This window comes from Lipophrys pholis (assembly GCF_963383615.2).
Source record: "Lipophrys pholis genome assembly, chromosome: 13".
Taxonomy (NCBI): Eukaryota; Metazoa; Chordata; class Actinopteri; order Blenniiformes; family Blenniidae; genus Lipophrys; species Lipophrys pholis.
Window position 1 is genome coordinate 22142956 of NC_137632.1, and position 27255 is coordinate 22170210.

At 41.2% G+C, this 27255-nt stretch overlaps 2 protein-coding genes across 3 annotated transcripts in view; one reads left to right on the forward strand and one right to left on the reverse strand.

The window, feature by feature from the left end:
* The first annotated feature begins 1069 nt into the window (after positions 1–1069).
* LOC308118737 (carboxy-terminal domain RNA polymerase II polypeptide A small phosphatase 1-like) lies at positions 1070–26204 on the forward strand. Of its 2 annotated transcripts, XM_080478253.1 has the most exons (7): positions 1070–1415; positions 11005–11153; positions 15218–15319; positions 19937–19993; positions 21905–21997; positions 22292–22477; positions 22997–26195. In XM_080478253.1, exons 1-7 carry the CDS (start codon positions 1343–1345, stop codon positions 23123–23125), a joined length of 789 nt encoding a protein of 262 aa, XP_080334379.1. In that variant the 5' UTR covers positions 1070–1342; the 3' UTR covers positions 23126–26195. The 2 variants fall into 2 exon arrangements, with proteins under 2 accessions (XP_080334379.1, XP_080334378.1); XM_080478252.1 differs by lacking the exons at positions 1070–1415; positions 11005–11153 and adding an exon at positions 11925–14603 and having other exon boundaries at positions 22997–26204.
* The window catches only part of obsl1b (obscurin like cytoskeletal adaptor 1b), a 36916-nt gene continuing 35835 nt past the window's right edge, over positions 26175–27255 (reverse strand). The window contains exon 21 of the mRNA XM_080478222.1: positions 26175–26308. Within this exon, the coding sequence (XP_080334348.1) occupies positions 26298–26308 (11 nt within the window). The 3' untranslated portion in view covers positions 26175–26297. The remainder of the gene's footprint in view (positions 26309–27255) is intronic.

Sequence of the window (27255 nt, forward strand, 5' to 3'; positions counted from 1 at the left end):
ACTCTCAGACCAGAATGTGTGACGAGAATGAATAAATGAGAACCAGAGAAAAAAAAAAAAAACTTTGAAAGTTTTAACCACAGAGTGAAAAAGAGAAGTTGGAGTTGGCTTTCTTTTTTCAGTGCGGTTGCCATCTAGTGGCGACGAGAGAAACTACAACCTTAATTAAATCAGCTTGGTTGTTTATTAAATTAAAGCAACAGGACACCTCAAGAAAAAGGTTGAGAACCTCTGATGTATTGGATAGGCTTTCACAGAGTATACATTTAACTTGATTTGAACAACATCAGCTAAACGTTCCTACTTATTTGGTGTTTTTGTCCCTGAAATGATGTAAGACAACATCTACAATCTTCAAATGTGAAATGAGAAAAATATGTTTATACTCTCCACCCTGTGCATGGGTTGAATTAGAAAGACAGCTCAAGCTAGAAACACTCTCATCCATCAATGAATCCAAGGGTATCATCAAGAATCAGCTGAAAGAGAAATGTTGCTGCTTTCTTACATTAATCTGTCAGGGTGAGTGGCTCTGACCACGTCAGACAGGAGTATTAGAGTGTAGTTATTTAGATTAAAAGCCATTTGCAGATTTGAGCTCCGTCACTTTTATAAAAACATTATTACAAAAAAGACAAAGTACAAAAAGAAAGATGTCCACGCTGTCACAGAAAAGATTAAGTAAGAATAACATTTTTGGTAATTATGTAATAGCTACAAAACATTTTGTTAATGATTAAGAAATGTTATTTTGAATAAACTATGATTTATGGGAACATTTCTGATAAATACTATTTGTTTATTTAAAGACAAAAAAACAAAAAACAAAAGAGGTGTGGTCACTTTACTAAATTTCTCTCCTGTATTCGGTTTCAAGGCTGCCCTTAAATTTAAACGAAAAAGTGAATTTCCCTCAAAAAACTGAAAATCCAACACACATTTAAATCACAGAATTAAGAAATTTGAATGTTTTATTACGAGTTAACTCAAACAATACAATATAATCATAAGAAACTCCAAACAAGGGTTCTTTGCATTCACAGTAGTTCACATCCTGCATTGTGGCTTTAAGAGCCGGGTGCCTTGAAACCGTCACGTCCCGTGTTAGTGTTGTCAAATTTAAACTTCCAACAACTTCTGCCAATTTAATTTTTTTTAGAAACCAATCGTTTTTAAACACTTTTAACATTTAGGCGCAAGGGCAATTAGACTTTTTTAATGTTTCCCTGCTGTCAAGTGCCGTATTGTCTCCTATTTTTAGCGCGAGCAGGGAGTGGCAAAATATAAATATCTATCTTTTTCCCCCATAAACTTATAATTGTAACGTGTCCGGGCGGCGCTGATGGAGCCGACGTCGATCATCACGCAGGCGAAGAGAGACGAAGAGGAAGCAGCAGCAGCTTGTGTCCAGGAAGGTGAGTTTGGGAAAAGTTTTATGGAGCCATACTGGAGGTCGAGCGGAGCTTTAACCGGGGACATGAGTCGGTTCTCCCCGGGAAACACTCTCTCTTTCCCCGGACGACAGCGACTTGCTCTGGAACTACTTTTTTTTTTTTTTTTTTTAATCAGTTCCGACCACAAGAGCCGAACTCAGAGTCGGGTGAAAGTGTGAGAAGCTAGTCGGAAGTGGGGGACGGATGCAAGTTTGTATTTTAATCCAGGGGATGTATTTAGTTTGCAGCAGAGTGACACTTCAGCGCCATAAATAAGGGCTCCGCTGAAGGGGGCGTGGTCAGTGTCACTGTGGTGGCGCTGACGTCACGTGATTGACAGCTGCATCCGCGTTCGTTTCAAGGTACAAATCCAAAACAAGTAGTTCCGACGGAAGAATCTGACTGGACGGCAGATGAGCGTTGATATTAAGCCTGGCAGCACCGGGACTCGTCACTCATGTGTATCTCTCCGCCTCACATGTAGTGCTCCTAATATTATAAAATTAATAATATTAATAATAATAATATTACGATGTGTATTCATGCAGAATTTGTATTTATGTATTATTACATTTAATCAAAATGATTAATCTGTATGTACGTTTTTCTTTTAATTGTTGTTTGATTGTTTAAATGTAATATTAACAAACCACATTTTTTTAACATGAAAACAGAAATATAATTTTTTCTCATGAGACACATAAAAATTTGATTTATTTTTAAAATATATTATTTCAGGATTGCATTTGTCAATGATTAACAGCTATGTGGTTAAATGTGTATTATTTGTTTTTTGCACTTATTCACCCTGTGTGCTGCCAACTACATTTACAAATGAATGTAGCTGAATATTTCGCATGGATAAATTGGTTTTCTACTGTAATTAAATACTTGCTTCAAATCATGTTCAGTAAAAATAAATCATAAATATCAAATACTAATTAATTTTAAATCCTGTAATGCTATTTTGACTCTGAGAAATTTTGTCTATTCTTCCTATTTTTTTTCTTTTTTAATAATTTGAGAATTTTTTTTTATCAGTTTTAGCCATATTAGCTATTTTGCCTTTTACAACCAGTTTTTTTTGTTGTAATTTCATCCAGTTTAGCTACCTTATCTTTTATTTTTTTCAGCAATTTTTAACCACAAGATATGAGTCCTTTCAAAGAAATGGGACAACGTCCAATGTCTTGTTTTATACATGACATTTTCTGTTGGTTTTCATTTAGGTCTCCTCACTTAATTAAACCAGAAGTTATGATGTCCCTTTAAGATCTGAGGTGACGTCTCCTTGTATTCTTTTTTGACCATATGCAACCTTTTGTGTTTGGTTTCTCTCTGTGAAAGCACCTCGAAATGACTTCTTTTATTTGGTGCTATATAAATAAAGTTGAATTGAATTGAATTGAATTTGTTCAGAGCTGGATTTCAAGGTATCCCTGTGTGGATTGCTATTCACTTTTTTCGTTGACAGATCTTTACAAACGCACCATGTAAAAATCTTGAATCTTGCAAGTTGTCATTGTGCTCCTGCTCCAAAACACCTGAATATGATGAAGAACATCTTCAAGCTCTGCTAAAAGCCTGATAACCAGCTACTCATTGGAGTAAAATGTGTTGAAGCAGGAGCCGCGTAGGATGGATGTTGTTGATTTTGAGGTTTGTTCTTCCAGATAACATGGCGAGTTCTCTTACATACAATTAAAACCTGTTATGTGGAATGAACACTGCATGTTAACATGGACTTTAGCAGTATGTATATTGCCCTTGTTGATATTGTGAAGGCCGTTAGTAGTGATTAGGACATGTCTGGTGCATGAACATCTCATGTCCATACTTGAGATGAGAACAGTTGAAATGTCTTTTTAAAAATTTTTTTTAGAGCTTGTTATAATGCGACAGCTTTGCACAAAGTGGATATGTCTGGCAACACGAGTACTGCTAATATAAACCACATGAATCTAAATGAATCCATTGATTGAATTAACTGAATTCGTGACACGTCCTCTTCAAACAGAAGTGGGATGAATAAATCCCAGTCAGCGTCTCTCTGCAGAGCTCTGCTATTCCCGGTCCAGCCACAGGGTGGCAGTAGTTGCACAGTGTACAGTTGGCTCCAGCCTGCTCCCACATTGCTGGATTCATGTTGGCCAGGAGGAAATCTAGAGGCTCCAACAAGAGAAGAAAGGGAAAACCTGTTTTTGCTCCAAGCAGTGCCGGTGTTACATGTACAAATAGTGTTGTAGACAGGCTGCAGCCTGCATAATGTCTATTTTTCTTCCTCTTTTGATATCCTCTTTTATGTTTAACTCCCCTGTTTTATTAGCTGGTTTTTATGTCACTTCTGCAGTGCTGTGTAGTTTGCAATAGGCTGGTAATATATATTTCTCGCTTGTTTAGTGATCATTTTCTACTAGAGACTGGTCTCGGCTCCTTAAAGTCTTGGTCTTGGACTTGATTCGGTCTCAGATTAGGTGGTCTCGACTACAGCACCATTGTCTACTCGTCACACGTTGACTGACGGCAATCCAGCAAATTCACCCGAAAGAAACTTTTATTTTCTTTGGCGTATATTTTTTATTACATTTTTTTTTCCTTTGCCGTATATAAACAGTAAAGTGACTATTATTCAGATGCAAAAAAAAATTCAAACCTTGTTCTGACCCGACCTCAGTGTACCACAATCCGGTGAAGCGAGTCGTCAGATTGTAAGTGAATATCAGGTGTCGGCGCGGCGGAAAGTCGGTCGTGGGGGGCCTCATTCTTTCTTGGTCTGGATAGGAATAGAAGCATCCGAGCTCACATGCATGCCTGAGGGTTCCAGATCAGCCGGCTTTCAGCTAAGTGGGATAAAACATGCTGATGCGGCGCGAGGCCGTAATGCTGTAACCTCATTATCAGTGTCTGAGCATTTCGGACAGGGGAGAGTGAGGAACGCAGCGGCAGAGTTCGCTTACTATTAATTAGCTTAATTAGACTCTATGGGATCATGAACTGAATGGAGGATGCTTGAATGAGGATTATAACTGCAATTGTGCGGCACGCAAAATAAAAGCACGTTTATTTATTTATTTATTTTAAAGCAATAGAAGTGGAGTTCTAGTGGTGCTCGTTGGATTACGCAGCAGGGATGTGATCAGTGTGTATCACTTAATTACAAATCAAGTGTCAGAGTGAAAAGGCAGTCCAACATTCCCTTGGATCGGAATACAGTCCACATGTCATGTGTGACTGCAGAACTGTGCGTACCGTACTGGTCGTCCCACTACGACACGGCCACTTCTCAGTCACTGATGTCAGTTTAATACGCCCTCGTCGTTTTAACGGTCTCATTGCATGACCGATCCCCTAACGTTACCTATTAAACATGTCACGAAGGCTCACGTCTCATTCTACGAAGCGTTTTTTACTAAAGTTTTTATCGGTGTGTTAACGGCTGCAGCCTGTCGCATCAAAAGAAAAAGACAAAAAGCGCGTCCCTCCCTGCATTTCACGTTTCCGCTTTATTTTTAGCCGCCGCAGTCAGTGGAGCTATCCGCACTCTCACCCGACTACCGACACCAATTATTGAGCGCCCTCCTATCAGCATTAGTCATCACGAGTTATTTCCGCATCAATTATCAAATCCCAGTCCAAATCCCAGCGTCTGTTTTGTTGCTACTTTTACTCGCAGTCATTAAGAACGGGATCTGCGTGACTTATATGAAGTGCCCCCCCCCCCCACAGGAGTGCATATCGGACTTTAATCGTGTCCGATTATCTCAAACAGACTAAAATAACATGTCTCTGCACCACCGTTTCACTTCCAACCAACGGGTGTAACTTTAGCTGGACTTAATGAGAGAATCAGTCATTAGAGACCCGCACGGTGCTGACATATCAGCTAATGTGTCACTATAATACGGCTAGGTGCACTTTTTCAAGTGACGGGAGACTAATAAAAGTAGTGCACAAGTTACTTTCGGCTGTACTAATTTTCAGTAACTTGCACCACAAGTGCGTAGTATTCCACAAGTGTTTACTGGCAGAGGAAGATCGTCCTCGTGTTGATGTTAGCATGTACCTTTGAAGCAGCTGTGCGCGCATAAATAAGCACCGTGTGGCGGCACGTTCTCCGCTCCCGAGCTTTGTAGTGGACTCGGTAATAAACTGCAATGTTTAGCCTGCATATATACATCAGTACAGTATGTGCTGCAGCTGCTGCACTTGGTTTATACTTGACCTGACAAGTACTGTGCATTGAACTACATTCGTCTAGCTTGGATATCTTGCCCGCTATCACTCTGGCTTCAGAAATAGTTGTAAGAAGTTAAAAGTCACAACTTTCAAAGGATTGTTACTAGAAATCTGCCTTGTCCTTGATAAAAAGCAAAAATTGCCGCAAATATAGCCGAAATTCCAATTACATGACAACGGTGCTCGGAGCCAAACGTTCTGACTCTTTCTCCGTATAAATGGCGGAAAACGCAACTTTTCTGAAATGCTGCTACTGCACATGGGCACTACAACTGTTTTAAACACTTGTGCTGCACATGGTGTGCACGCACATCAGCGCCGTAGTTGCATTTTTCTTCATTTCCATGGAGACGGAGTCTAATTGTTTTCAAAACATTCCACCTTGGGAGCCGTTTTCAAAAAAGTTGTGTTTTCAGTGGCGCCAGGCACCGTTGTCGTGTAAAACAGGGCATTAGGCCTACAGTGACAACAATGTAGTTCATATGCCGGGCCACTGGTGGGCGCTGTTGTTTGTTATGGTGGGGATTGTGGCAGTCGAAAGTTTTGCGGTTACACCCGTTTTTGTTTTCAGTTTCAACTGCAATTTTCTTTCCATATACATGTATATGTCTCTTTCTCGCTTATCTCATCATTTTCTACAGTACGAAGGTGTGATATGTCGCTTTTTGAAGTAAACTTTAACTAAAGGTGAACAATCTGACCCTCTCGTTTCTACATGCTGGATTCAGAGAATAGTCTTCACATTTAAAATGTAAAACAATATACATGATCTGCTCAATAACACTATTAATCACTATGTGTGTGACTATTTTTGCAATGTGAGCTGGAAAATCAACTTCAAGAAATCGCCTCTCCAAAACGCAGAATTAACAATATTATCAAGTTTGATGTCCGCGATTAAATCTTGTCAGGCCACGTGCAGCGCACAGACTCATTAAAGCTGCTGCTTTGCACCCTAAGCTTTTAAATTGCATCTTGCACATCCATCAAAAGTCTAAAAATAGCTTTTACCGTCCGGACATCACAGGGTTGCATCTTTTTTTAAGCAAATGTAATGAAGTTCTGAAACTGAAGCCGCGTGTGGACCGATGGTTTAATGAAAGCGCTCCTTTTAATATCTGTCCGATGTCATGTTACCCGTCAGATTGTTAAGACGATGAGTCTTTTGGGCTCGTGCTGTGTTACCTCGCTCATTCTGGACCGTAACTCATCCGGTCGGGAGACGGTGCCGTTTGAGCAGAATCGGATTGTGTTTACGTTGACGTTTACAATGCAGCTACGAGGAAAGCCTTAGTAATGATGCTGCATCGTCAGATCCAGTGTCATGGCTTCAATTCGGTTCGGTTTCCTGTGCATGCACTGAGACCATATCGCACAGCGGGGCCATTTCCTCCATACATATATGAACTTGCCCTGTCCGCTCTATAAATATCTATAGATCTGTTATAACTGCTGTCAGCAGCTGCGGTGGTGGGCTATTTTAAGCGCAGTGATGTGTAATATCAGAAGAGGTTAGGCACCGGGCATCGTGATGTTTTCTAACCAGACTCGAGCCACAAGCCTGACGTCTCACCTGCCCTGTTCCTTCACACGTGTTTTGCACTCAAACTTTCATCCCGGGACTGGCGAGGCCTCCCGACTGACATGCCTTGACCAAAATGACCATCCTCCTGTGGCCTTGGCTGAAGGAGGCCATCAACAGGCCAAAGAAGTAGGGGAAGAGGCCTTGGAAAGTAGGTCAGGTGGAGCTGAAACTGGGCCAGGCAGTCAGGTGACGTGAGGATTAATTCGTTTTTTTGTGATGAAATCAAGAATTAAAAACAAATGAAGGTTCTAATAATAATTTTTTTTGTCTTCGCTTACTCTCAATTTGCTTCTAAAAGAAAACTAACGATGTTAAAGCTGAAAACAGAGTGACAGGGTGAAAGTTGAACATCTGCTGTAAAAAGCAAATAAAAATTTGTGTAGTAAAAGTTGAGGTGAGCACTCTCTGCACTTTGCTTTCCTCTGACAGTCTGAAAAAAACTAATTTGAAGCTAATAGGTGACTCTAAATTGCACATAAGTGTGAGTGTCTGAGATTTTATTATTGTGTTTGATCTGTCCATTTTTACTCGAAATCGGCTCACGCAAACCGCAACCCGGAATTGGATAAAACGGAATAAAACATGGACGGAATAACTCAGAAAAGAAAGATATATTTGCAATACATTCACAAGAGCAATGTCTTGTGTTTTCTCTCTCAAGACATTTGCGGGTGTTTATTCAAGATCATGTTGCAACAAGTTAAAGGGTCAGTCCGTAAGAAAAGTGTCATGACTCTCCAAACCAAAAGGGGCAAACTATTACCAGAGAGATGGTGAATCCACAATACTGATGCACCAGTATTTTTTGACATCATAGTGGGAATTTCTGAAGCATTTTATGGTTTTTCTCTTAATGTTATCCAGGAAGTTCTATTATTTTATATCGGCATGTATTTGCTAACAGATGATTTTTAAGTTAGGTTTTGAAAAAAAGAAAAATCTTAAATCAAAATGTGTCAGCCATATTTGTAGCCCTGTTTACCTGAAAGTACAGTGTGATTCGGCTCTCTTTTTGTTGGAGGGCGAGAAGACTCAATACACCATCTTGTGTCAAGAAGTGGTATTACAAGAAGCATTTGGTTATGTTAAATGTAGCGATTTTCTCTGCAGCACGTCTTTGATCGCCACACAAAATGTTCCTTAACTTGGACAAATAGGTTCAGGTTATTTTATTTTGGGAATATTTGAAACTAACAGTATCACACAGTTAACCTTCACTAAGTAATGTAAGCGATAAATAAATTAGCCTGTACTAATTACAGCGAAAATGTCTTTCTATTCCTGTGGGAAGAGGCCTTTTTGTGAATGTATCCTTGATTCAGGAACAAGTCATCCTAGGACAACAGATTTTTGTTGATTTGTTGTGACTGAGTTCATGCCACATCTGTATTATCAATAATTTTGTATAAAGTTCACATAAAAATGACAATGTCTGTTTTTATCCATCTGTTCGGCGAATTTAAATATGGGTCTTAAACCACATACATAATCTTATATCATGCTCAAAAAAACACACATTTATTTAGTGTTCCTTTCAAGTTCAGGTAATAATTAGAATGGATGTAGCTTTTGACCTACGGTATAGTTTAGATTACCACCGAACAGAAACTGTGGTGCAAATATCTGTTTTTTTTATTCGCCAGTGGCCAAACGGTGACGCTTTCGTAAATGTCGCATATTTACTCCAAAAGCAGGCTGACAGGTCTCTGATAGGCGCCATACTGAGGCAACACATTTAGTCTCATCTGAGTGGCACGCTAATGCCTCAGCTGACAGGCCTGACCGCCCATCACAGCTCAGTCAATTTGTCATAGGTTTTACTTTCTTTGTAAACACCGGCTCTCGTCGCTCTGACACCAGCTGCTGTTTTCTGCTGCTAATAGCTCCTTCTAACAGGGTGTTTGATGTCCGCTAATACAACGTACAGTATATCCAGTTGAGAGCGATTGGTTGTGCTGCGCATGGCGATAATCAAGGTTTATATGAAGGCTATAGTTTGTTTGTTGTTGGGTTTTTTTTTTGTTTTTTTTTTACTTTATATTTATCGGGGGGGGGGGTTTGCAGTAAAGCCAACTTTCCTCCTTCTTCATTATCTCATACCGTCCTCCCTTATTCACAAGTATAAGAAAAAATGTTGTATATTGCTAAAGTTACGAAGGCTACTGTTCGGAATATCACTGTTTTCTTTAGTTTAAAGCTGAAGATCAAACATTTTAGATAAAATCTTTCGGGAAACCACTGTGACTCTTCTCTACTCTGCTCTGGTTTTGTGTAATCATCACATTCAGCAGCAGTTATTGCTCTGCCTCATTTTGTACACGTGAGGTGTTCAGGTGTTTGGCAGAAGTTGGTGGCATTTTGAAATTCATTCAGAAGTCTATAAGTTGTGTTGAAAAATTTAATTAAACTGACCGTGAACACCTTACTGTAAATCAGGGGTGTCAAACGTACGGCAAAAGATGAAATTTGCCAGCTGTGAGAAATTATGATATTACTGCAATACATCTATTTGACCAACAGGGGTGCACTTTAGTCTTTATTATGAAGTGAGTCAATTCAGGTGATCCGTATTGCTACACAGTTGTAGAAAAGTGTCTACATTGAAGATGGGTATTCTGATCATAAGGTGAGTTCCAGCTTCATGTGGCCAAATGTTTTATGCCTTTGAAGATGTACATCGTGTGGTAAAACTCCACTGTGATCTGTGAGTTGTAAAGCACATGGTGAACGGAGGCATATTATTGTTGAAATTGCAGCTCTTTCCTTGATATTTGAGATTTGTCATGTGTTGTAACAGAATAATTCATTACATCTGAACTTCTTAATGATGCATTAATACTTTTCTCTGCTAAAAAAAAGATAGAGATTTAGAGTTTTAGTTATTTATATATTATAATGTGATTATTTCCTGGAGATCACATTGCTCTGTGTGTGTCCTCTGATGTAAAGTGAGTTTTACAACCCTGCTTTAAACCGTGACTTAAGTCTTAAAAAACCCAACAACAAAGAAACATCCGTGTGACATTTAGATCATAGCAACATCTGATTATTATAAATCAGCAGAGCTATTATTTTTATGTGTATGTGCATTACTTTCATTCAGCTACACCATGTTTTTGTTGATGCTTACAACTATATAGACCAATGTGATTACTTTAAGCACGTTGAAAGAAAAAAAGAAGCACGTTGTTGATATTTTATGCAACAAGCTAAATTCCGAGAATGCAGACAGGTTAGGGATGTCCTCATCTGACTATTTCAGAGCTGAAATATACACCTCCACTTTTCTTATGCAATGTCTCCTAACCTTTTTTCTGGTCATCTAAAATAGCCAGGGTGGATATACAACATGGCAGGACACAGTGGGGTGCTGCTGACAGCACAGCTGGAGGGATGCGCGGATCAGATGGACCAAACGAGCGGATGTGCCAATGCTAACGTCACAGCATGGATCAAGTCCCGCTCGGAGTGGACGGAGTAGATATTATGGCTTGGTCGGCCGCGAAATAAAACTGCCCGCAGCGCTGTTATGCGTATTTCATGCAGTAGATTTGATCTCACTTTTTTATTTGTAGCTCCAGCCCGGTGTTAGTTTTCATGCCAATGATTTGGCGCCAGCTTCCGAATGGAAAAACGATAGAAAGCAAAGGTTAATGTCGGCCCCCGCTGTATCGTAAGTATCCATTTGTGGAAATTGTGCATATCTGTCAATTGGGAAAGGTGTAGACACTTGTGTTTTTTTGTCTCCAGGTTCCGGCGAAGCTCCCGGTTTGAAGAAACTTCGTAGGAGAGGGCTACTGCAGAGTCTTTTCTGCTGCTTGTGTCACAGAGAAACCGAGCCACATTCGGATAAGAACAACGCCCCCCTGCCACTCGAAGAAAACGGGGCTCTCTCAAAAGTAAGTCCATCTCTCAATGTCCTTCTCTCACTTTCGCCCGGGATATCACCTTACCCTCGCGCGCCATCTTCACCGTTTTTCGAGCAGCGTGTGGTCAGTTTGATTGGCAGCCATGTGATGCCTGAAACACATGTTTTCCTGGCTCCGAGCTTTCCATGTTTACATCTCATGTGAACTGTAACAAATGACGGCGGTGAAAAGTACTTAGTGTTTCAGACGTCAATCAGGCAATTACACGAAGGGTGGAAATGGCTGAAATTTTAGAGATGCACGAGTTTGACCTGAAGATCCCTGCTTTCCAAAAATCTATGACGAGCTGCTGCACATGAAACATGACTGCAGGCGCTATGAAAGCTCTCACAGCTATATTACAGTATCTGGTATTCAGTCCAATGGGTAATATGGTTTAAATATTCATGAAAAAATTGGTGGAATTTTTTTATTAAATAGTGACATATCTTTTAGACTGAAACTAATATGGCGGTTTGACGTATCAACAACAAACCATGATATATTTATGCAGGATTTTTGGACAATTGACAATGCCCCCTATGGTTAAATTGAGTGTATTCGCGGAAAGCAGCATGTCTTTTGGCAGTTATCATCTAAAGATCAAATGGTCAAGACATTTTCAGGTGTCGGTTTCAGATTTATGCCTGAGTTCAGCCTTTTATAGAGATTTGATATTCCAGAAGTTATTTGTCACGTCTCCCCAAGCCCCCAAAATAAATTGCTTGGTCTATGACTCTGGGAGGGTCGAGTCAAGTGCTTGTCTCAGTTTTGGTTGTGACAACCTGTCATGTCAGTGTGCATGCTGCTCCTGTTGCCGTTACTCTCTCGGGTGGGCCGTGGTCTCGGAGACTCCCCCCACCAGCTCTGTGCATATCCCCTCTGAATGGATGTCGAGGCTGTCTGCCAGTCATTTCAAGCTGGACTCAGCAGGAACCAATGCATGGAGGAAAAACTTTGAGCAGACACAATCCAGACTTCGATTTTTTTTGGGGGGGGATGCTTCCGGAAAGCTCATAGCAGAACCGAAACTCAACACAACAAAAGCTGCCTACTGAAGCCATGGTTGCTGAGCAATGCCAAGTCAGTGAAGCCGCAGATTTAACCAGCCCTTCGAAGGGAAGCGCTGATTTAGGCATAAAAATTCTTGCGGAGTACACTGAGCAGATGGACCCTTCTGTGCTTTGTGTGGAACACTGTAACATGAACATAGGCAAGAGTGAACCCTGCAACTTTTGCAATGGACACGCTGACAGCTTCGAGCAGCATTCAGCAAGCAGAGGATTTTTTGAACCAGACCAGACCCTCTCTGAGTGTGACACTTGGGGGTTAAGCCAACCATTTGACGAACGTGCTCTGTACTGTGAGTGTTTGAAACCTTTCAAGTCCCCTGAGCACTGCGCTAATCATAGCTTAGCTTCCAATTGTAGCCCTTGTCGTGAACACTGTGCAGGACACCTTCAGTCATTTCAGCAATGTGAGCCCTCCGATCAACAGTTGGAGTCTTTTGACTTTGAGCCAAACGAATTGGAAGTGAACAGTGACAGTTTTAGCCAATGTGCAATGTCCGATTTGATATCTGGATGCACAAAACACCCCGAGTTACCACAACAAAACGAGCCACGTGAGTGTTCCGACTCTGAGTCAGACACATCAGCAGAGGACTCTGAGCAATCTGAAATGCCTGCTTCCACCCCCAACTCAATGGATTCACTGGACTGTGGTGCTGAACACTGTGAGTATGATGAAATCCAAAACAACGAATCTGTGAATGACGATGAAGGCAGCTGTGAAAATGAACAACACGAAGAGGAGCCAAGTGATGAAGAGTCGGTTAGATTTTCAGAAGCGACGCCAGCGGATGTTGAATGTGACGATGTTGATGATGTTGAATATGCCCCTTTGGTCGATGACGGCGACGCATACCTGTACACCGAAGACAATTCAATGCAATTTGCTACTGTAGAGACGCTCACAGATCCCGAGTTCTATGAAAACGAGGATCCTGAAACAAGCAAAGACGATGACGAGAGTCAAGAATCAGCTGCTTCGGAGCATTGCCACTCTGACTCCGGCTCTGAGTTCTGTGCCGAAGAAGACTGTACCTCAGATTATTCTTCTGGAGAAACAAGATCCTGTCAAACTTGTTTCGACGGTAGTTTTACCTCCGAGCCGTGTTCGGAATCATCAGGAGAATCTGAAAAAGGCACTCAGGAAGATTCAAGCGACGAGCAGTGGGATTCTTTTGACGATGAAGAAGAGACACATAAAATTAACGGAAGTAATGAGGACATCGATAAAAAAGTCGTTGTTGATATTGCTGTTGAGGATTACTTCGATTTGTTCGACAGAACTGATAGTTATGATCACATGTTCGCACAGAAGCAACGATATATCTCCTGCTTCGACGGCGGAGATATCCATGACCGACTGCATCTCAGAGAAGAAGCCCAGATGCGTGATGTCAAAAATGTCCATAAAAATGAAGATGTAGTCCAGGAAAACAATGTGCAGGGAACCAATGTGTGTTGTGAAGATCAGCCTGATACTTACGAGGAAGATGCAAGCCAGAGAGATGAGTCATGTTGCTCAGAGGATCAATCTGGATCAAGTTCAGCAGGAGACGAAGCTGATGGAGATGATTCAGAGACCCAGGAGAATAGTGAGGAAGCTGAGGATGACGAAGCCCGTTTCGATGGCGAGGGTTGTACTTTCAATGACGATGTTTCTAAACTGTGCGAGGAGGAAACGGAGGACTGCCCGTCCTCTGCCAGCCAGGACAGTATGTGTGCCCCTTTTGCAAAAGAAATCTCCGTCGAAGGTGACGCTTACGAAGACGAGATTTACGTCTCTGTGAATGATAAAGCGGAGGAGATTAAAACATCTTGGACTGATCGAGAAGAGCCCATGGACAAAGTTTTTATGGCATGCTCAGAAATGGAGCCATATTGTTCACTTTTCGATATTGAAGAATTGGGAGAGCTTTGTGATTCAGGTGTTGAGGACTACTATTCATATCACGTTATAAGTGGTCAGTCATTTGTGAAACAAGCCCTGAAAGAATGCCTCATGGGCGGAAAGTTATACAAGCAAAAGATCAATGGAAAAGTTGAGAAGGAGGTTGAGTTACAGGTCGCCACGATTCACCCTGAGACATCTGCCAGATTTGAAATCACCAAAGTTATTGACCTGAACTCACAAACTGCACAATCGGACGCTGAATGTGGCACTGAGGACGTTTCAAGAGAAATACGACCTCCTTCAGATATTATCCACAGTGTTGTCTCAGAAAATACCAAAATCCAGGGCCGGGAGGCGCTGGCCGAAGGGACCGATCAAGACGAGGCCTACAGACAGAGCGGGGATTCAGATGAGGAGCAGAGTGATGACGAGTCCGATGAGACTTGTGAATGCGAGTACTGCATTCCCCCAACAGAGCAGGTACTGTACACGTTTTGCCTAAAGAGTGGACTCCTCAGTTTAAAAACAAAAAGGCAACATTTTGAGTAATCTCAAATCATCCAAGGAAAAAAAAAAAAACCTCCTGCGTCTATTTTTACACACGCCAGGGCCGTGCTGTCAGCCCCGTCAGCAAACACGTTTACAGGAGATCAGGAGTTGGCATATTGTGTGGTATCTGTGTCAAACTGCGGTTCCGCTCACATGGGAGCACACAAACACGCACCGGTATGACAGGCAGCTCATTTGGTCGCGCCAGCTTGTTTTTAGAAGCAGATTCGCATCAACAAACCACGATCGCAGTCCGCTTGTTGAGGGATGTGAGGCGGCGCTGCGATGTGAGCGTGCTCCGTCAGCAGCGCAGCAGCTGTAGCATCTGAAGGTTTCCTGTAACCTCTCACCGAAACACCACAACACAATTCAGTCCAGTTGATAGGACACGCTCCCAATGAGCCAAGTGACCTTTTTCCTGTTTTGGGAAACAGTATCTGCTCCAGCAGCTGCTCATCTTGTAAAACAAAGAAATAAGCATTTTAATGAGGAGCATTATTGTTTTCCATATATAAGCTTTAGAACTTAAACATGTTTGTTTTCAGATTCACACCGAGCCGCTGCTCCCACAACTCCCGTCTAATGCATCAGGGAAGATCTGTGTGGTGATTGATTTGGATGAAACACTAGTGCATAGTTCCTTTAAGGTAAGTGTACCTGCGTGACCTACTTTCTCATATCTGTATGCCATATACGTACGTATGTTGGGTTTTTTATTGTCTGCACGTGGAAGAGAAACCATTTCAACGAGTGGAACCTTGGGCTGAAAGATCAAGTTCTTTCAGGGAACTTTTGCAGCCGTTTTCTTCTTTTCGCAGATGATATTGGGATTTCTTCCTATCAAAGTCAATAACCAAGAGAAATGACTGTGAGGCTGTCAGGAGACAAGTGGAAGTTTGAAGTTGAGTTTCTCGAAAAATGAGCGCGTACCTCCTGTTATGGGACATTTTAACAGACTGCTGGCCATCATTGACCCTAATCAAGGGGTGTCAAACACGTTGTAGTTCAGAAGCCTCATACATTTATACTCATATACTTGGAGGTGGACTGGACTGGTGAAATAGTTTAAAGTTTCTCTTTGTTCTGGTCCAGTATACGTGATGAAAATGTCTCTATTTTCACAAAACCAAACAATCACTACCAAAAATTCTTACAATTTTATCGTAAAGCCTATTGGAATGAAATCTTCTGGTACAAAATACAGTGAAATGTCCAAAAAACGTCTCCTATAGCTGTTGCATTATGCAAGATTTTACAAACTCACCCTGACAGCATGACTTTGAGGCGAGTTTGATAACAATGAGGTAGCTATCTGTCATGGCAGCATCACTAATATCTCCGTTCTGCTCTCTTTTCTTGAGATTAGGTAGATTGGAGCCTCTTGCGAGCCGGTTATAGCCAATGGGTCTTATGTTTGATATCCCTGCTTTAACCCTTGTCAAGACATTGGTTTGTTTTTTGGATAAAATTCACGAGAATGTTCAGCATTGCTTGTTAATGAACTATTCAGCTTGTATTTAAATTAACTGGCGCTTTGTACTGAAAACTGCAATACTTTGTTGCATGTGAGGTAAGTTGAGTAAACTACAGGTATCATTTCAGGTATTACGAGTGTGCCTTAAATGCAGTAATTTCCTCAAGCAGATCAATAAGCATGCTTTCTTTTGTTCTTTCTTAACAATGAGTTGGCTTGAGATCTTGGATGAAGTTTATATATGTGTATTTTCCAAAAGTCCCCCAATTGACAATGTTAATCTGCCTACCGAGCAGTAATATTTATGCTTAAAAAGACAATTTGTGTGTTGACAGCAGAACAGCAGAACCAAAGTAATTGTGATTTTACCTTCATGTTTACGATTAAAACAGTTTTTTCTATTTAATGTATGTATTTGATTTGTTTTGTGATGTTTGTTGGTTCCCACTTACTCTAAACTCCTTGTGCCCAGCCCTCAAGTAAACTAATGCTTATATCTAACCATTACCAATAAGGAGAAAAGTATTTGCCTGAACGTGAAGTCCGAGATACAAAGGTGGTGTATTGAAAAAAAAAGAGTAGCTGTTCAGCTGCTGCAGTACAGTGGACCTATTGGACCCCAGCATGATAAACTCTAAGCTTTTTTGGGTGTTTTTCACAGTTTTCAAGTCAAAATCCCTGTTTGTATGTGTGAAATTGTGGAAAATAAAAAAAAGAAATAAAAAAGAAAGAATAGAATCAAACCAATAACTGGGCGCCCCCACAGCAGGCCTACTTTTTCATGTGACCAACTCAGGAAGCTCAGGCCCTGTTTCCAAGACAACGTTTCAAGTGACAACACCTTGACCGTAAAAGAAAAGTATCGCGTTTACACTGCAGCAGCAGACACACTGACAACGATGTAGTTAGTATGCCGGGCCACGTTAGGGCGTCGCTGCTTAGTTTTGCAATTAAATGACATATACTGTATGTGTGCAGAGCACAATACACTATAACATGAACAAAATCGAGAGCACCCAAAGTTTTTCATCAAACGAACAAAGAAAATAAAAACATTTTTACATACAAAAATGTCGGCCATCTGATTTCATGTACGATATAGTCTTAATACACAGTAAAACAACAATTTGGGCTTGAAAAATCATTGATATTCTTTGCTCTAAAAGCTTCATTAAACACATTTTATCTTATCCTGCTTTCAACTGCCAGAACTTGAAGGCTTCATATCTCAACCCATTGATTTGGATTCTGTCATGTTGTTACTGTTACATGTTAAAAAGAGCCAAAATTCTTTATATCTATTTAACACGATTGTCATTCGATGAATGAAAGATCAAAAGTCAAGGTCATTTGAAATTGACATTATTCCCACAGATTTTTCTCATGAAACTGCAGTCATATCATAATACGTTTAACATCTTTTTTAAAAACAGCTTCTCGATGAGTGCATTTTCAGTTTTGTCCCTTGTTGACTGTTGAAGCGGTCCACGGGGAAGGTAAATGTAACAGGATCTACTACTGCGACTTTAAATGGATTGTTGTAAATCTGTTGCTTCAGATTTGGTAGAGTTTCAGACGATCATTTTTAGAACGAGTCCTCCAGCAGCCGTGTCGCTGACGTCTTTTTATAAAGCTGTTAGTCACTCGTTAGTTTACAGTTTTGATTACACTCTTGGTTAATTATCAGGCGTTTTCCATGTCTTCAAACCCAATGCCCTCCACTTTGGCAATTACAGTTTTGCAGCTGTTCCCGACACCTCATAGGAATTTCTTTTTTTTTTTCTTCTTTTTTTTTTTTTTTAAAGGTGGAAATGTTAGAAAATAGCCGCAGGGTTATGAGGTTAAGTACCTAAAGGTCATCTTTTTAATGGTCAGATGTGGCGAGGTGGACGCACTCCTGCTCTCCCTGCTGTGAGGCGTCCATGTCAAAGTAAACAATTCCCCCCTGCCAAGTTAAAGTGCTCAAAAATAGCAGCGTGATTCTCACTGTATCGTTTTGCACATTTTTGGAAGGCATACACCTCATTTTGTGTAAAACGACTCTCATCTACTGATCCCTATACTCAGCTGTACACTGATGGCTTTGCTGGTGTCACAATCGAGTAGTGTTCCTGCAAACCGCGTTAAAGTTGTTCCAATCAGACGTTCTGGTAGCGATATGAAGTCTTTTCCGTTTTAACTAACCAATTTTAACTTTTAAAATGCATTTCGACCTTCTAGCCGTGCATCAGCCTTCACAATGCGTCTCCTCTGATCAGTTCGATACCTTTTATGGTAGCATCCACCCAACAAAGTAATCAATGCCAACAGTCTGGGCTCCTGTATCACGACAAATTATGTAATGAATGTCATGTGGTGTTTAGTCCTTCTCAGGTCACAGGCTGTCCTAAGCGATGTCATCGGATATCACCATTTGCCCCGCGTAAACAGGGTCAGACTCCATGAACCCCATTTTTAATGCCCCGCGGAGATTCAAAGTCATTATTACTTCGACACTTTAACCAGAAATTGACTTATGAGAGTTCTGTTTCCTACGAAAGGCAGAGGAAACCCCGAGAACTTATGAAGACGGTACGAGAAACATGCCGCTCACTCTCAGTAAGGGGTGCGCGTATCAGTCCGGGGGAGTAACATCTGAAGTATTACATTTCAGCCTGAAGTCATCCTATTGGCTTTCTGACAGATTCACGCCACCCATTCTGAATACTGAAGGACAAAAAGCCGTAACTCTTTAATCAGTCGTTTTGTATGCAACAGATTCATAGATGCAAAGAATCCCATTTGATGAACCATTTTGAATAAAAAAAAAGTCAATCTTGGTGTTTGAGACTTCAGAAAAATGCATTGCCTGTTCTAATGTGTTTCAAAAGATACATATTTATTAATTTTGAACCTTTTTTTCGTAGATTTTCTGTAAATAGTTTTAGAATTTTGTCACACCATCCTATATAAAATAAAAAACCCCAGTAATCACACTTCTTCTGACTCTTTGTGTATACATTAATGATGAGTGGTTTTATGTACATGTAGTCAGATATCGTGTCACAACTTAGCTTTTTTAACACATTTCTGAGTTGAAAACATCAATCTTATTCGCTGATCCGGAAGAAAAGCTGTGCTGCCATTGGAAGATACACTTTTTATGCTATTTTGAGGAAATGTAGGCAGAAGGGTTCTGCACTGGCAAAGCCTTTCTTAAAGTTTAGCACAGCTATTGAAGGATGAATTTTGCATGGTTGTTTTAGAAGAAATTCCAGAAAGAAATTTGACAAATATGCACAATTACTTCTTGAATGGTTGCGAAAAGTGGACGTGGGGGTTGGGGGTATGTTAGCCGCAATAAAATACTCAGAAACAGGTGAACGTTGCCTAACAGGACTTAAAATCTCTTTATTATCTTTTTTAAAATTTTATTTCAAATACTCAGAATGTCCAGCAGCCAGTTGTCGCATGTGACATAGATTAATTTAATATGGATCCTTCCACTTTCTATTTGAGTCTTTCTTGCATGACCTCACGGTATACCAATCCAGGCCATGGTGCCACACCTTATATAGAACGAGCTTGCCGTGATACTAACATTTGAGAAGCATATTTCAAGAGTGCAAACCGCCCGAGTAAATCAGAGCTTTAATGGCTGCTGTCACTTTCTGTAGCGTCTGGATTTTTTTAAAAAGCGAGCTGACGACACCCTTCGTGTGATCTTCATGTGACACCGCGTCGTATTGAAAAACAGCAGGTATTCTTTGTAGACGCATTGACGAAATGATCGTGTTTGTGTTTCCAACAGCCAGTGGACAATGCAGATTTTATCATTCCAGTGGAAATCGATGGAACGGTTCACCAGGTAGGCACTCGACACACTTTCAGTGACCTTTTGCCAGAATATGGCTGCGTCTGTGAGCCTTTCTGCTAAAAGCTCCACTCTCTGTATGGAAATGATCCTTACTCGTGATGTTGTACTTATCCAAATAGTTGGAACCTTCAACCTTCACACATACAAAGAAGTAAAATAACAATTCAAATAAATTAAAAAAATGAACCCTGCCGAAACAACGGCGTGCGAGCTGCCAGACAGAACTCTCTCTCTCTCTCTCTCTCTCTGTTGACGGCTCCAAGCAGCAGGTGCCTATTTCAGTGGCCTGACGAAAAGAGCAAAGCCTGACAGGCTTCTCAGAAGTCACTGGCCATCAATCTCTGTCTGCCCTGCTGGTCGGCGCTCGTTGGGAGGAGCAGCTACTGTTTCCTTGCAGGCTCTGAGTGGTAACTGCAGTGTGTTGTGCTCGGCCTTCCAGAAGACAGAGGAGCCTCTGTTGTCCAGAAGGGCCTGGGTCTGTTTCAAGTAATCCAGGATAGGCTTGTTAAACGTCGGGAAAAGCCTATTCCGGAAGACTTGGTTCAGAAACAAGGCTGCCAACATCTCAGTGGATGTAGACACAAGGTTCTGTTAATGTTTACCTCTTAGTGATCTACTTTCTTTACATAAAATAACACATTAATAATACCTTAACTATTTATCTTATGAGGATTGCATCAACAACTATCTGCCTAAGATGGTTTAGGTTCCCCTTGTGATGGACTGTCCGTGAGCAGCACTAGACCCTTCAAGGTTTCTCAAAGGTACCAAGCACCAAGACATGAGCTGCTGCCTTCCTTATTCCTGGAAGTTACGAGGTGTTACGTCCCTAGAAGGCCATCATGTCCAGTACATCTCAAAGATGGTTGATTGGATGGAGACCAGAGGCATTTGGAGGCCATGTCAACACCTTCACCTTGTCATGCTCGTCTAACCACTCCTGCGCTAGTTATCCGGTGTGGTTACGGTTGGGGAATGTTGCCTTGCTCAAAGAGTGATCGAGGACGACATATTCCATGAAGGGGTATGCCAGGTCTGTTTTTACTAAGATCCTCTTTGGAGGCCTTATAAAATGTGATACCATGGAGTCCAACAAAAAAACAAACAAAAAAAAAAAAAACACAATATGGGCGATGATGTGTCATAAAGACGAAGCTGTCGGAACAAAGAGCTACAAAACGTAGTAGAATCTCATAAAGAAACTGGGAAGAAACTGTAAGACCTAAGGCCTGCCACAAACTGTGCGATTTGAACAATTGGGCATTATAATCGTTCGCCACCATCCACCAAAAAGAAACTACTGAAGTATGAACAGAGTCCTCGCCCTTGTGCCTTTCATGTATTAAGAGAGAAACCCCTGTTTTGCCATTGAAGCTGAACAACATCTACTTGGGTTTAGTGCCAGTAATGCACCGATCAGTCCAGTATTTCGTACTGCATTTCCATTGGAGAGTTAGTCGACGTAGGTCGCAGCAGAACATTTCTGACACCGTCACGATTTTACCACAGGTTGTGTTTGGTCGCGAGGCCGTGACAACAGCCGTACAGCCCATCAAAACACAGGGAAGAGTGTAAAGAAATAATACATAAATAAATAAATGTACTGACGAAACAGAGGAGGTCATACAAAACATTGCTGGTTTGGAGCAACTGCTCATCAGTAATCCTGCCACGTTCATCCCATGATTGGGGTTATGAGAGGTGTTTCGTACTCCTGAATACAGTGCAGATGTTGCTTGGGAGGGGGCGGGACGTCTGCGATCTTGATTGGATTGCAATTTGAAGCGACTTTGAATAACAAATCAAATCGGTTATGTTCCATCTGAAGCATTTCCTGTTTGTTCACCTAATAACCGAATCCTCTGGATTTCAAACTGTACTGATCGTCTTGTTTGCCCTCAGGTTTACGTGTTGAAGAGACCGCACGTTGATGAATTCCTCAAGAGGATGGGCGAAATGTTTGAGTGTGTTTTGTTCACTGCAAGCTTATCCAAGGTCAGTTCTGGCTCCTTCTTTTCGTTTTATACTCCAGCTGAGAAACTGCAGACTGCCGGCGACGCTTTGGACTGGAGCGTGTGATTTACTGCCGACCTTCTACATAAAGACATGTTTATGATACCTGCCCGCACATACTAACCTCTTAGCATTTACTTCAAACCCGCATTAACCCCGACTTCACTCTGAAGCGTCTGGCCAGCCGCCAATCGCTCGCACACGCATGTTGTGGAGTCATCATTTAATAACGGTTTTAAAAAAAAGATGCTCTCGCTCTGTTCGTCGTCCCCGCAGTACGCCGATCCCGTGTCGGACCTGCTGGATAAGTACGGCGCATTCCAGAGCCGTCTCTTTCGAGAGTCCTGCGTCTTCCACAGAGGGAACTACGTGAAGGATCTGAGCCGTCTGGGAAGGGACCTCAGCAGGGTCGTCATCATCGACAACTCTCCAGCCTCCTACATCTTCCACCCCGACAACGCAGTACGACATTTCTCCTCACTTCAGATGCTGCTTAAAATCATGATCGATGCACAAATACCTCTCATATAACACATATGAGTACTTTTCAAATTGTGTAAACGAGGCGTTGACGTAAACTAAATCTACACAAAAAGAGTGCGCATCATGAGAATGTGTAGCCACAGCATAACGTGGTGGAAAGCCCCTTTCTTAAAGATCAATACGAACCGAAAGAACTCAAAAAGTTTCACAATTTTATTACGTCACAGCCAAGTTACTACATTATTGGCTTTATTACATTCAAAATGGACAAAATGATGATATTATAAGTAGCTTCTGCAACACGGGATTATAACCGAGAACATCTGTGGCTCAGTCTCATGTCAGTGAGGACGGTTGTCTTCTCAAAGCATTCAACCAACGATCGATCAGAATCTGTAATTTATCTTTAAAACTCTTCCTTCGTTTGAGCTTCTCTGCTGTGGCGTTGATGTCAAGCTGTTTTAACTCCCACGATGCTCTGCGGCCCCTCTCCCATAGGTTCCCGTGGCGTCCTGGTTCGACGACATGGCGGACACGGAGCTCCTGGATCTCGTCCCCTTCTTCGAGAGACTCAGCCGGGTGGACGACGTCTACGAGCTGCTCAGCCAGCAGACTTCTTCCAGTTAACAGGGTGGAAACCTTCAGGCGCTGGTCGTGACGGGGCCACGGAGAGCCGGGGGGGAGGGGGTTGGGGGGTCACGGAGGGCCGCAGAGGGCTCCACGGTGCCTCCCACTAACAAGGACCACAGAAAAGAAAAGCAACGATCTCGCACAGACTCCACGAGAGCCCACAGTCCTGTGGACGCATCCTAAGCAGTGCAGCTAAACGTCGCTGACACGGCGACTTTTGTCAAGCTGGAAGAGTCGGGAGCCACTCGGATCGTGGTCTCCAACGCTCGCGTTACAGTATTTAAAGCTTTCACACACTAATAACACGCCTGACTTCCTCTTCTTCATGGTCACATGTTGATTTACTTTGGGAACCATCTCCAGGAGTCAATACATCTCTTTATATTACTGGATTGTATTAATTTATATGTAATAACCACTTGTTCAGGAAAACACTTGGAGTTCTATGGTTGTTGAAAATGCAATTTTTAATGGATTTATTGTGCTTTTATATGAACGTGCAGAATGTGAATCACTTTGGTGTGGAATTACGAGAGAAGGAAGTCAGAAGATTGAGAATAAATACATGTTGGGATTAGGGATGTTGTTTGTAACGTCTCCATTGGCGTAAATTTGGACTCGACTCTCAATATAATGAAACACCATGAGTTATAGTGTCTGCTTTCTTACTCAATGTTCTACTTTATTTCAAACATTTGGACTGAATTCTCTAAATTATTTCTTCTCCACTTTGGGACAAAAATTTGACCCGACGCATTTATTTTATTTTTGTCCTCATCATTTGAACTTTTATACATTTTATCTCCTGAATTCAACATTATGTGTTTATTCTTGACTTTTTCACTTCTTTCTCAACTATTTAGCTTCATTCACTTAATAAAAACAAAGTCCGTTCACATATTTATGTTAAAAAAACAAACGAAAAAAGAAAAACTTGCCACAGAGAAATTGTAAATAAAGTGTTTTAAGTTTTCGTCAGACTTTTAATGTTATTTAATGTTTGAAATTCTCATTGACCTTTTTTCTTCATGTGTCATTGGAGCCGTTTCCTTTTAATGGCGCGTTGCATTTGTGATCTGTTCACTCAGTTCGGAGTGAGAGTTTGTCGATTTCAGTGTGACTGTGTGAGTATTTCTACGGCTGCAGTTTTTTCTTGAATTGACTTTTCTTTTTTTTCCTTTTTTTTTTACCAGACGCAGCCAAAGTTTTAACATTGTGACTCAATTGGTGTGTTTTCAAAGTGCTGCTGTTAAGACTGAAACCCCCCCCCCAAAAAAACAACCTTCCAGATCTTTGTACGTTCAATAAAGCATGTTTTATTGATTTCAGCAGTGCTCGTCTTCACAGATCTAACGCTCAACACAACACGGCGGGAAAAAGTGGAAAAATGGAATATACAGATTTCATATGAAAACGGCCATCGTTCCTCGCGCATCAAACGGTTCAGTAAATCAAGCGCGCCCTGAACGTCGATCAGGGTCATCAAGTAAATCGTTTTAATCCCGCTCCTTAAAAAAAAAAAAAATCTCTCTTTTTTTTTTTTTTTGGCCCAATGTATTTACATTACAAGCCCGTCGCTGCAAGACACAACGTTCCTCCCATTCAAAGCCTTTAAAAAAAAAAAAAGAAAAGAAAAAAACTTTCTATACAATGAAAAAAGAAAAAAAAAACCTTTGAAAATACATATTAAATTGAATAAACTACTTGAACGCTGTTTTTCAGAACAAGAAATCTGAGATCACAACAGACACACAAAAGCATGCGACCCTGCATCCTTCGCTTTAATCGCGACACAAAATACCGACAGCGGCTAAAATTACAGAGACGTTACAAAACGCCCGATGTGGAGTTTATGAGAAGAAGCACAGAGCGATCACGATCGGGGGAAAGAACAAGAGGGGGGGAGCCAACACCAGAGTGCAAATCGAAGTATGAGTCGAAGACTTGCATGTAAAATGCGTCTAACCTCTATCTTATAGAACTATAAATGACACTTGTAAAAAAGTGGATCGTTTTCAATTTAGTTGTCATGAGTTAGAAATATTTCTGGCGTAGAAATGTACGAAAGGAATATAAGTGCTCAACAAACTCTCAATCGTCCCGTCAAAGTTGCGCAACATTCGTACATTGGACATAAATGTGACTTTTAACTGAAAGTAAAAAATATCGATTCTAGACCCCACGACAATATTTAGATTCAAAACACATCCTTTGGTATTTTTTGTTTCAGCGTTCACACGGCAACGTTTTGAAAACAATGTCCGTTTCCATGAATGCAGAAACGCTAAAAAACTATGTAGTAAGTTGGCGCTGTTGTTTGTTTTTCGTAATGAAACCACACACACGCATGCGCAGAGAGAACAATACGCTATAAACATTAACAATGTGAATACGCAGACGTTCGCGGACAGACGAAAACGTCAGCGACTCTCGACTATAAAACTACCAAGTCCCAGGAGAATGTGGACTGGGAGTCATGACACTCTGGAGGCAAACATGGTTGTTATTGTCCATCGAAGTGCAGAACAACTATTTACTGCGGCCGTGGTGCAAAATACACAGTCGCACGACGGTTGCTGTTTGAAGCTGTTTCCACGAAGTCGGTAGGATTTTCGTAAAGATGCACTTTCAGCACCTTTGCCGCGTAAACGGACCCCCACAACACAACGGAACATATTGTTGTGTGTCAGTCTTTCGTAGATTCGGCTATCATTTGTGTATTTATCACATTTCGTGAGACAGGGGCTTTAGCTGCTTCTGGTTCTTAAGATCTTTGAAACACCACAATAACATCTGGAGCTCAGCCTCTCAGGAAGCCGAACCGACACAATATCCAAACATATTAAGAAATATTCTCCTTTCATGCAGATTAATTGGCTCCGACAACTTTACAGCAGTTCAATCGGATGCAGACGTACGACGTTCACACATTATTTACACCGAAACGGCGAGTTTTGTCAAAAGGAAACATCTTTTTTTTTTATATATATATATATATAAGTTCACATGCTTTTACAAAAGAAAAGAACTGCTCTAAAATCCCACACAACCCTGTTGAAGGCCGACAGGCTGTAGTCCAGAGATGTAAAGACTGTATCATCAATGTACGAGCAGAGGCAGGCGGTGTCTTGTGGTCCAACCACGTCGGTCGGGCGAGGACGGAGGCCGCCTAAGGGTCACCTGTGGAATTTGAGAGAGAGACGAGAGATAAGACAGAGAAAACGCAGCTGCGCTGATTTTTCATCCAATTATCTGAGACATAATTATTTCAAAACATGAAATATGGAAGTATCAGTAGAGTTTCTCTTTAATTAAGTCATTTATTCCCACACAAGACAACATTGAAAATATGGAGATGATCTTTTGATTTAAAGTGGGTGCGAAAAGGTGAAACTTTATACTGGATTCAGACCTGGCACCATAAGTTTGGTCCTTTAGGTCTGCTTGACCGGCCCTCAGGGAGTCACTGGAAAACCCTCAACCAAAGGGAAATGACTGCTTTTATTGTCTAAAATTGTGAAATTATTCACATTTTCGGCCAATATTGCATTATTGGTCGTATCTAACAAAGCAGGCGATTGTTACCTCACATATTTGGCGTTTCACTTTGTAAAAAAAGATGGTTAATGAAAAAATATCATTTTTGTTTACTTATGTATTGACCTCAATATTTAGAAAAAAATGTAATCATGACTGTTGCTCAGAGCCACTGAAAACGCAACTTGTGAAAACAGCTTCTAAAGTGGAACTTTTTGAAAACGCTCCGACTCTGTCTCCAAGGAAACGGGCGGGAAATGCAACTTTTTCTGATACTGCACATTCGCACCGGTGCTGTAGTAAATAGTTCTTCTGCGCCTGCGCGAGGAGGTGGACAATAATAATAACAACGACAGAGATCATTTTAAAAATGATGCCGTCTCACTGCAAAACTTTTCTGAAATGAAAACGTCAAAATGATGCGTTGTCGTGTAAATGTAAACGTCGAGTCCTGGATGAAGCCAGAGAGCTAAAACTTGCTCGAATATTTCACAAAAAAATAATGTTGTGAACTTATTTTATAATCTGTATACAATTCAATAAACTCGACCAGAAGAGCTTTTCACTTTTGAGAGAAGTGTAAGTCTTTA

Bases quoted from the DNA above. Each gene is read 5' to 3' on its own strand.
- LOC308118737 (XM_080478252.1), top strand. From the start codon at position 12,225: ATGGTTGCTGAGCAATGCCAAGTCAGTGAAGCCGCAGATTTAACCAGC. The intron at 15,320-19,936 runs GTAAGTGTACCT...TGTTTCCAACAG, and splicing joins TAGTGCATAGTTCCTTTAAG to CCAGTGGACAATGCAGATTT. The intron at 19,994-21,904 runs GTAGGCACTCGA...GTTTGCCCTCAG, and splicing joins TCGATGGAACGGTTCACCAG to GTTTACGTGTTGAAGAGACC.